The sequence below is a fragment of the Epinephelus lanceolatus genome, chromosome 2 (assembly GCF_041903045.1).
Source record: "Epinephelus lanceolatus isolate andai-2023 chromosome 2, ASM4190304v1, whole genome shotgun sequence".
NCBI classification, from domain to species: Eukaryota; Metazoa; Chordata; class Actinopteri; order Perciformes; family Serranidae; genus Epinephelus; species Epinephelus lanceolatus.
The window spans coordinates 19310237-19321708 of record NC_135735.1 but is presented as its reverse complement, the minus strand read 5'-3'; the positions used below and the strand labels follow the sequence as shown (position 1 = coordinate 19321708).

Sequence of the window (11472 nt, the reverse complement as noted above, 5' to 3'; positions counted from 1 at the left end):
ACATCATGATTTATTAATTGATAATATTTTGTGTTCGTAATCTGACTCTGCAAAGTGATTTGCAACTATAGCTGTCACATAATTGTAGAGTAAAAAGTATATTATTTGAAATAAAAAGTAGCGTAAAACAGAATTACTCAAGTCAAGTGCAAGCACCTCGTGTTCTTTTACCTTCCACTGTGCACTGTTTAAATCAGAGCTGCCATTTCACTGCACTTCATTATAGATTAAGCTGTGAAAAAGTTATATTAATTACATTTTATAAAATAAAAGTAGAGTGTGTTAAAACCAACTTCTCTATTACTTGTGTGCTGGTGTTTTAGTGACAGTTGTTTTTAGTGTGAAATGTCCTGTCAGTGCTCCTGATATGGCTCCAGGCAGATAAAGTAGCTGCAGTGGATTTGGATTTAAATTAACTGGCAAATTGCTCACAAGCCGACATCTTCTCAGTGTTTACATTTCTACTGTATAAAATCAGATGCATAACAATGGTGCACTGGTGTCTGCACTGTAAGGCCTCGGCAGGACAACAGGATATAAGGGAGAATGAGTAGGAAACACAGAGTGGATCTTGGCAGGAGCTTCCAGGAAAATAAAAGAGCTCTGAAGGGCTGCAGGTGCAGAGTGGGTGTGCTCAGAGGGAAACAGTCTGACAGTCTGAAGGACTCAGGAGACACTTCAGCTCAACACACTGCAGTAGTCTCATTCATATGCAGATTAACCCCCAGTTTTATAAGTAAAGGAATATACTTTTAAAAAGCTGCTTTCCTGTAGGGAATAAACAGCTCGGTTTTATAATGTAAACTGTGGAGAAATAAAGACTCAAACTGGAAACACACAATAATGAAGCTCAGATAAAAATAAAGTTTAGGCTGACACCTAGTGGCTGTAGTTTAGAACTACACCCTTGTGTTGAATGAATGCATGAAACCAAACTAACACTGTCTGCTGTGTCTGATATCAACAAAGGAACATAATCAACAGGGTATTTTGCTTTTTTTTTAAAATCATTTTATCTTGTTTTGTATCATGTGTTTTAGATTTAAAAAATTAAAAGAGTATGTGGAAAAAATGTGGGCACTATTATAGATCATAAACTTTGTTGTAAACCACACATAGAACATATGAAATGGAAACTATCTGAATAATTGTTGTTTTATAAGACAAGGGAGTTGTTACATACAAAATGTTTGTATATATTGTGTTGTTCACTTGTAATGCCGTACATGTCCCACTGTGCTGAGCTCTGGGGACATGTACATGTAAAACAAATATAGATGTTTTAAACATCAGAAAAGAGCCCTCAGAATAACACTTGTGATTACACTGTGTATTTAAAAACTTTGGAAATACTTTTTCGAGTTGTCAACAGAAACCTTCCTATCTGTATTCATTTTGTTTTAATTAAAAGAAGGAAATGATAATTTAATAGGGTTGTTTATTTATGAAACATGTAACGTGTTTCAGTTTTGGGAGTGAAGTAACTGAATGGACTCAGTGCTGATCTGAAATTGTGTAGCTCTCTGTTGAGTTTAAAAAAAAACCCTTAAATCAATTGTAAATTATAATAATAATAATAATAATAATAAATACATAAATAAATAAATATAGATTTTTAAAAATGATAATAATAAAAAAATAGTGGATTTTAATGTAGAGTATAATGTATTTAATTATTAATCTATTATCAATTCCCTGTCTTTGGTATAGTTGATATTCTGGGTTATCCTTTGGTTGATATAGGACAGCCAAAAATAAGCACTGGGCTTCAGCCTATTTCTTTTTTGGTTATTGACTGTGAGAAAATGTGTGTGAAATAATTATCATTTCTCCAGATGTATGTAAAATAAATAAAATAAAAAAATATTTGAAAAAACAAAGAATTAAAATGAATGTAAAAACAATTAAATGAAATAAAATTAGAAAAAAAATAAAATATTCATTCATTCATTCATTATGCAACCTTACTGTGATATCTCTGAAAACCTCCTTTGTAACAACAATAATTTTATCTCACTCATCTTCTTCAAAGGTGGGGCCCGAGTCCTTTTCCCACTGTATTTTCAGAGCTTATTTCATTTATTGCTTCCTCTGAAGATGTTTAGGAGCTGAATAAAACAGGTAACAACATCCATCCCATTTAATACATAATATAACATCAATTTGTCCTTTAGTGTCCATTTTCCTCTTTATGAATTTGGCACATCCGTCCAGAATAAATGTGAATAAAAGGACAAATAAAACAGCCCATTATTTCTCTATCTGAATCACAAAAGCCACATGTGTGTCCTATACCTTCCCATCACTTGTTTACCAGAGTAAACATTTACTTCTGTTTTAAAGGGGGGGATTTCTGAGTACGCGCTGACGTCACAGGTTGAATCCACCTGTGTTTCGGGGTGTGGTCAGAGATGACTGCAGGTATTAACCGCAAACACACAGCTCAGGACGACACAATGACCCGTGGTGCTTAACGTTGAGGTTAGATAAGGCTGCTGTTTGTTCGTTTTTTAATTTCTCATCTTTTTTTTTTTTTTTTTTTTGCTGTCTGAGGAGGTTTTTCACACTTTTCATTCGCAGCCGGAGTTTGTTTTTTCATTTCATATCTGTGTCATGATGCGGAGATTAGCTGCGGCGTGTCTCCTGCTGTCGCTTCTCAAAGGTAATTTACATTTCTTTACATACTGGCTTCGTGTTGCTTTGAAACAAGTCCACTTAACTTGTTTATGAGTTGAAAGTTTGTCGAAATATCGATTAAAACTAACCAAACAGAAGGTATCGGTCACATGTTTATGTGACACCATGACAGTCGGCCTGCTACACTGTGTATACCTGTCAGGATGAACCTCACAGAGACAAACTATTTTGGGCTTTTACTTGTGTCTATTTGTTCTTTAAATCTGTAGTCTATGATTTTTAAAGTCCTCCAGCTCAGTTTAAAGACCCACAGTCCACACTGAGGGGCACATTATCTCCACAGGTTTCATCCCAGCTTCTGAATGTTTGGTTGGTAGTTTCACAGTAAGCCATTTCCTGTCTTTGTGTCACCTGTTTTTCTGGTTCTACCACTTTGAAATGAGAACCACGGCTGAGAGAAATCTTCACACACATTTTTTCAGGCTGACCACACTTTTCCTTCTTGACTTCTCTGGCAACATTAAAGTCCCCCCTAAATGGCCAGCTTCTTTCCCAGCACATGAGGAAGATGTATGTCTTGTTACTCATATACACACACTACTGTTTGTGACAGAGTGTTTGTTTTCTCTGCCTGCCTGCAGTGTCGGTGTGTATTCAGGTGATTGTTCCTCAGCAGGAGCGCAGCACAGCTCTGTTTGCCTCAGTCACCCTCCGCTGCGACTACTCCACCTCTGCAAACCTTCAAGATGTTCTGGTCACCTGGAGGTACAAGTCCTTCTGCAAGGACCCCGTGCTGGAGTACTACTCCACAGGTAACACACAACACACACACACACACACCAAAACACAGGAGAGGTCTCACTGTATACTGTCACTCCTCACTGAGCTGTGCTGCTGACATGAAACAGAGGCATCATGCTCATATGAATGGTCTCATGTTTGCTCCAAATATTCATCATTGCCAGACGATATGTAGTCAGCCTAATTAAGATGGTGTTTTAGCTGTAGGCTCCAACTGTCTGTACTGCCCTGCCCATTTACACTATTTATTATATAGCTGCAGTTGTGACGTGCATATATTTCTAAATTTTCAATTTATATTTCTTATTATTCTCACACTGCTTTCCAGTACACATTATTCTTGTGTATGTGACAAGTACAACCACGATCCAAAAGAGCTGAGACGCTGGGTAAACATTTAGACAGAGCGCAATTATCTGCAAATATTTCTTGACCTACATTCATTTCACTACAGTACAAAGGCAAAATCTTACAAAAATACAGTACAAAGATTCAGACTGAAGAACTTTGTTTTTTTTGCTCTTTAGTATTTGTCTCGCCCCAAACATCTTTGAGGCTGCACTGACCTGTCCCAGCTCAAGTTACTGCTCGAAACACATCTTTTTACAACGGCTTTTAATGTGTGAATGATGTTGTGTGTATTTTATTGTAGTCTATTTTGTGATAGTTTTAAACCAGTGTAAAGCGTCTTTCAGTACTGTGAAAAGCACTCTAGTCATAAAATGTATTAGTATTGTGATTATTCCTGGAAATACACACTCTTCCTGAATTTGCAACACCACCTTTATTTTTTAAACAACACTCAGTTAGCGTTTGGGGACTGAGTGCACAGGTGCATCAGCTGTAGGTAAAGTTTTGAAAGTCAAATTATCTCAAGATTCACAAACAAGCCCGCCAAATTATTCAAGATTTAAAGACTCTGTTTTGGAGAATTGGTCAAGATAAGCATCGTCATACAGGAAGCATCTTCAGGCTGGTGATGCAAACAAAGACTTCTCCAAGTATTAACAAATTTCAGTTAGTGTGCTCAGTACTTTTTCAGAATCAGAATCAGAAATACTTTATTGATCCCCGCAGGAAAATTATGATTTTTTTTTTTTTTACAGTTGCTCTGATGTAAAGAATAGAGAATTATAAGAAGTAAGAACAAGAGTTTGAAATAAAAGTGTGTAATTCTAAATCGATAAATAAAATAAAGTAGTCATTCCATTTTGTTGCTCATGATTTTTATCGATTAGAATGTGATGATTTCTTTATCTGTATAAGTTTATTGAGATGATATCAGCCTGCGGGCTAAATTTCATGCAAATAGCTGCATTGGAAATATGTTTAATGAAAAAAATGTTGAACACTTATTTCCTCTGCAAATCATTGCGTTCTGTGTACGTTGTACAAGAGTCCCAACTTTTTTTTAGAATCTGTGTTGTAATAATAAATAATAATGATAAAATAATTTATACAGCACTCTTTAAAACAAAGTTTGGTTTGTTCAACCATGTAAAGCACGTTTTGGAACGAAAACATTTCAGGACTGTCAGTCTAGGATTCATCCTCTGGATATTATGAACCCCTGAACAAAGTCAATCCATCCTGTATTTGTTGAGATATTTCATTCTCGACCAACGAATGGACCAAGCACAGAGGTATACAAAGAAGAAGGAGTAGATGTGGTCATCAAATGACTGGCAACAGTGTCATTTTTTTGTTTTAATGGGAACTTTGGTTTTGCAGCGTACCAGTCTGCACTACAGTTGGGACAGGACCCATCGAATGACTGTCCAGACCGTCAGCGGACGGTGCGCACAGTGATCCAGAAGAGAGGAAGCAATGAGCCGACGCTGGGAGCAGAGTACCGTGAACGCAGGATCACCATCCAGAACAGTGAGTTCATGCAGACGCTGTTTGCCTCAGGCTCAACTCAGTAATGACAAGAATTGTTTTTGATAATATTTTGGGAGATTTTCCTCATTCGCTGTGAGAGTCAGAGAACATAGGGCTTTATAAGTAAAACTGAATTAAAAAAGAACGAAACTATTGCCAGTGTCTTGAGACTAAATGTTGTTTTAAGAACCAAAGAACTCAAACACTTTATTATCCTCAATAATAATTATTTGGTTCATCTGTTATTTTGCCTGTTTATACTTGATAATTGTGCTGAAATTATCAGTCAAATAATCAATCAGTAGATCAACAAACTGAATCTGTAACAACTTCGATAATTGATTATTCATTTGAGGGTTTTTTTAATTGCTGGCTGTGGCCATTGCCAATATTTGGTGGTTTTCTTGGTCCTCTAGTTAAGTGAATATGTTTTTGTGTTTTGCATTGTTGGTCAGAGAAAGTAGAAATTCTGTTACTGATCTCTGGGAAATGATGACAGGCATTTTCCAATATTTTCTGACATTTTATAAACTCAACATATCATTAATAATCAAGAAAATAATCCACAGATTAATTGCTAATGCAAAATATGAGGTGGAATCAAGCTAATGTGTAGCTCTAGCTTAGTACAAGGAGAGAATTTGATTGTTTAAAAAAATAGCTTCAGCAGTAACTTGACCACTGTTTAATTGCAGTTGTGTTTATGTGTGTGTGTGTGTGTGTGTGTGTGTGTGCGTGTGCGTGTGCAGAGGCAGACCTGGTGATCAATGAGGTGATGTGGTGGGATAACGGGGTGTACTTCTGCTCTGTTGATGCTGCTGGAGACACCTCTGGAGACTCAGACAAAGAAGTCAAACTCATCGTTTATCGTAAGAAACAAAGAGAAAAACATGGTCAAACACACACTCGCTGATTTTATTGTCGCCTCAAATAGTGCATTTCTATACTGTTGATCTGTTTGAACCTAAATGTGTGTGGCATTAAGGTTTGCTGTTATGAGCTATAATAAAATCAGAGACAAAAATCCAGATTTAAAAGTTATCTTGCATCTGCTTGTACACCACAATAATCATGTCTCTTCCTCTCCTCTCTCAGACTGGTTAGTAGTGTTGTTCATCATCATCGGAGCCCTCCTCCTGATCATCCTCTTCTGTGTGTGCTGCTGCCAGTGCTGCCCTCAGAGATGCTGCTGCTATGTTCGCTGTCCCTGCTGCCCGCAGCAATGCTGCTGTCCAGAAAAAGGTACAGAGTAAAGCACCATTCAGAAATTCCATGACATCTATTGCACGGCTGTCCGTCCTGGACGAGGGATCTCTGCTCAGTTGCTCCTCCTGAGGTTTCTACCTTTTTTTTTTTTTTTTTTAAGAGTTTTTCCTCACCCGCTGTGAGGATCCAAGGACAGAGGGAAGTCGTATGCTATAAAGCCCTCTGAGGCAAATTGTGATTGTGATAATGGACTTTATAAATAAAATTAAAATCGAATTGAATAGGAAATTGACCATGCTGGAGCTTAAAGGATGCTCTGACTTCCAAGAAGTGGGAGTCAGATGTGGAAAAGTACTAAATTCATATCCAATTTTGTCAAAATTATGTGGAAGACAAACAACAGGACAACTTGGGAGAGAAAAAAAATTATATTTTGACCTTAATAGTTTCATCATTTAAGGGAAATAAAATTTCACAAAAATATAAGTAAAATGTCCACAAATTTTTATAAAATGTCTGAAAAAATATTAGTAAAAGGTTTAAAAAAGTAGGAGTACAATGACAGAAAAATGTCCACAATATATTTGCAAAATGCTTAAAAAATTTTAGTGTCAGAACAATGTAAAAAAATATTAGTAAAATGTCCACAATTTTTGTAATAAAATGTCTGAAAAAATATTAGTAAAATGACAAAACAAATGTCAGAAAATAGTAGTAAAATGTTCAAAGAATATTTGTAAATTGTCTGAAAAATATTATTAATGTATCTGCAAAATATTAAAAATAAAATGTCAGGAATATATTTGTAAAATGTCCAGAAAGAATTGATAAATTATCCAGAAAATATTAGTAAAATATTTCAAAAATATCAGTAAAATGTCTGAAATATTTTTGTCAAAATAAAATGTAAAAAAAAATGTCTGTAAAATATGATACAATGTACATATACAAAACACAATCTGTGTCTCCATCATATACATTGAAATCATGTTAGGAAGGGATCTTTTAATGGCTAGTACGGACAGAAAATGATGCTTTGGAAATCTCTCAGTGTGACGTATCCCACATTTGTTGTTTGTGAAATAAAAGTCCTTAAAACCATGCCAGCCAGAGTGCAGATAAACAGCCTGTGTACTCAGAGAAGAGAAATCCTTCCTGTATTGATAGATATGAAAGAATGTGCTGTGCTCCTTTTACAGCTGTGATGCAGCATCGTATGATGAAGGAGGCTCAGAGGGCCATGGCTCCCTGGGCAGGAGGACAGCCAGTATATGCACCAATGACCCATGCCTCCTCCCAGATGAACCCGCTGCTCTACCCAGGTACACACACACACACACACACACACACACACACACACACACACACACACTGTGGCATCCACAAATGTCTTTAGATAAATAACTTAATTTTGTTTCCCTCCAGGATCTGTTTCAGGGAAGAGCATCCCTCTGAAGCCCATGCCCCTCCCTCCTCCTCAGTCCTCAGCTTACAGCATGCCCCCTCCCAGCGGTAACCACACCCCTGCCAACACCAATCACATGCTTGATTACCTGGAGAGCCAGGTGAGGGGGATGGACATGACCAGTCCCCTGATGCAGGTATGTAACTGCCCACGTTCTCAAATGTGTTTATGTAAACAGAAGAGCATCAGATTGTTTTTGCCATATTATCATTTACAACTGTTTATATGTAAACATTTGCTCCCGCTGTTCCTGTTTGCTTTGTTGTAGTATTTTTACCTTCTTTTTGGGGGCCAGACAGGATGTATATTCTGAGTTTTTAGAAGTAAAATATATATTTATATTGTTTAAATGGATGCGGAGCGCTGAGAATGCTTTTTTTGAGCTTTTCATGTGATTTAAAGGTACAGGTACACTATGTGAAAATGCTCACCAGCGAAAGTGAAAGTAAAAGCCAACGCCAGATTCACTCTAGTCTCACCACCAGACAGTCAGAGATCTCCGCCTTCTGATAGTCTGGGGACACTCCTTTCTAAAGTGTGTTTAACACACCGGCGAAAACGGCCGGCAACAAAGCAACGCCTCTTGCATTTTTGAAAAGGACACACCCTCCTGGAAATGTGCGCTCCACCTTTTCTCGTCCGCAAGGACACAAATAGAGATGGGATTTATGGCTCTTTGAGGGGAGCCGGATCTTGGTGAGCCGTTCCTTTCAAAGAGCCGTTCAAAAAACTGGCTCACTTGACTGATTTTTATATTTATTAAGTTTTAAGAAGCCAGCCTGGTGGTAACTCATTTTATCTTGGAAATAATCACTGGGAGGTGTGATGGGGTAAGATTTGGAACAAAATAATACAAAATTAGATATCCCACCAATATCTGAGTTTGAATTATTCTGAAATATTGATTATAACCTCATTTGACATGTGTGGACTAGATTTTAAAGTCTGATCTGGATTCATTGTAAATATTCCACAAGGTTGCGCCATATCACTCTGCTTTGACAGTGACATCACTATTTTGGATTTACCCTTTATACAAATTGTTTGTATGTGTGTAAAGCTACCATGACTTGTTATTCATGCAACACCGTGACCTTAACACTTACAAATAAACATTAAAAAACAAAGCAGGCTACAATGAATTTTGCTCAGGGGAGGAGCACACAGTGATATTAAAAAAAAAAAAAAAAAGAACGGTTCCCAGCTGCGACTTGGTTCCCATCGTTCATGTTAATGAGCCGTTCAATAGAATCAGTTCATTCGTGAACGTCACAACACTAGACACAAACACACAGAGAGCTTGAAAATGGATGCCGAGAGATTTAACTCCGTTTTATCAAACGTGTGCTCAGTCCACAAGATTGTGGAAATGAAGGACTTACAGCAACTTGAGCCATTTTGTACCGCTACATGTGTTTCTAGTCGGACTATGTTTGTATGTTTAGCTCTTAAGACTGACTTGTGAGTCTAGATTCACTCTTGTTTGACGATTGGCCTGTGGTGTTGGCACCAGAGTGTTGGCGGCAGATCCTGCGAGTCCTGTGGGTGAGGTGGGGTACCAGCACATTCCAGGAATGCTCAAACTGATTTGGATATGGGGAATTTGTAGGCCAGATCAACACCTTTTAGCTTTTTGTCATGGCTCTCAGACAATTCCTGAGCAGTTTTTGCGGTTTGGCATGACGCATTGTCCTGCAGGGGGGCCACTGCCATTGAGGAGTGCCGTTGACATTAGAGGGTGCGCAGTGGTGTAGTATAACCGGGTGTATGGGGTATACCTGCCTCTTTTTCTGGGCATTGACAGTATACCCACCTATCAGCCAGAAACCTATTGGAATATATAGCAGAGTATACCAACCTCCTCCTCTACCTGTCTACCTAGTAGTACTCTCACCTCATCAGCTACCACTACACTACTGGTGGTGCATGTCAAGTGGCAGCTACATGAATGCCTGGACCCCAAGTTCCCCAGCAGAACATTGCATTGTAACGAGATGATCAATGATATTTACTTCTCTTGTCAGTGGGCTTAATGTTTTGGCTGATCATGTAGAGGTCATGGCCGAGTTAGGGTTGGTTTATGCTCAGTTAGAATTAGTTTGTAAGATCTTTTGACCAACCAAATCGGAAATCAGTTGTTCTCATTTGAATTTTCTTTTTCTTTTGCTGTCATCCTCCCATCATACCCAGCCACCTCCACCCCAGCACATGCAACAGATGCCACCTCCTCCCCAGCACATGCACCACTCGGTCCCATTTTCCCCCGGCCCTCCCAGCATGATCTCTGCCCTTGATGACGGCCCCGCAGAGCGCCGCGTCATCACACTTCCACCCATCAGAGAGCCGGGTAGAATCCCACCTCCCGCACCCAAGACTCGCCCCCCGAGCTCCAGCGAGAGCAGCCGCAGCGGCTTTGGCCGTCGTGACGAGCGAGGAGCAGCGGGCAGGCGTTACCCCTCACCCACCCGGTCCAGAGGTGTTCCCAGGAGCTACAGCGAGGAGTCACTAGATGGACGGGGTCACAACCGGCCACATGTCGGCATGGACCGCCCCCGCTCTCGCTCCAGGGATGACCTGTTTGACAGCAGGTCCAGAGGAAACTACTCCCCTCCAGCATCACGGCGCACTGGGCGAGGATCTTGGAGCTCGGATGATGAGGGCAGCAGGAGAGGAGGAGGAGGGAGGAGAGGAGGTGGAGGCTGGGTTGACAAACCTCCCAGTTACACCGAGTACGAGCCTGGAAAGAAACCAGGAGGACGGAGGAATGAACGCTACTCTGTAAGACACACGCTTCTTTAGTTGCCACACACTGATGCACTTACATCAGGACAAACGCACAAATAATCAAACATAAAGTCATTATTTAAAAAGCCTGAGTCACTAAAGTTAGTATGTCTCTCCAGCCTCGCAGTGGCACCAGTGTCGTCATCTGAGCCCTCCTGAACCTGTTTCAAAGAACGTGCACGCCTCACTAGAACTGGGAGCCTTGTTGTCTGGCTACTGGTAAACTTTAATATGCCAACGTTTTATGTATTGAAATGAATCATGAGCCAACTGTGTTAGCACCTTTTTGATAAGTGAAAAGCTCGGAGAAGGATTCGTAAAATTTTGGCATAATCTTTAAAGTGTGCAGGTGGTAAAGCAAATGTTTGATGTCCATAATGAAACCTATCTGGTAGCCTAAAAGTAGTTCGTTTTTTTAGATACTGATGTAAGAAAACTATGCAAGTCTTCTGCTGAACAGATGTTTTTGAGATTTACCCCCCTCTGCTGGTTCATCATTGTAATAACAATCTTCTGAGTTGACTCAGACTAAAAGTCTCCTGTTAGATTATTCTTAAATGTTGATTTAAAGAATGTTTCTCTTCTTAAAACTTTATTTGTTTGACAGTAACATAGTTAATTCTTATAATTGATGAAGCCATAAACGTTCAGTGCAGAAGAAATAACTCTCAGGGCCGGTAAAAATATGAATTACTATT

The 11472-nt window shown here is 39.0% G+C and overlaps 1 protein-coding gene across 1 annotated transcript; it reads left to right on the top strand.

Moving 5' to 3' along the window:
- Positions 1–2472: 2472 nt before the first annotated feature.
- LOC117264748 (immunoglobulin-like domain-containing receptor 1) lies at positions 2473–11057 on the top strand. The gene is made up of 9 exons (XM_033638998.2): positions 2473–2662; positions 3279–3449; positions 5170–5319; positions 6069–6188; positions 6415–6561; positions 7725–7847; positions 7951–8126; positions 10181–10768; positions 10894–11057. Exons 1-9 carry the CDS (start codon positions 2614–2616, stop codon positions 10921–10923), a joined length of 1554 nt encoding a protein of 517 aa, XP_033494889.2. The 5' UTR covers positions 2473–2613; the 3' UTR covers positions 10924–11057.
- The last annotated feature ends 415 nt before the right edge of the window (positions 11058–11472 follow it).

Bases quoted from the DNA above. Each gene is read 5' to 3' on its own strand.
- LOC117264748 (XM_033638998.2), top strand. From the start codon at position 2,614: ATGATGCGGAGATTAGCTGCGGCGTGTCTCCTGCTGTCGCTTCTCAAA. The intron at 5,320-6,068 runs GTGAGTTCATGC...GTGCGTGTGCAG, and splicing joins CAGGATCACCATCCAGAACA to AGGCAGACCTGGTGATCAAT. The intron at 8,127-10,180 runs GTATGTAACTGC...CATCATACCCAG, and splicing joins TGACCAGTCCCCTGATGCAG to CCACCTCCACCCCAGCACAT.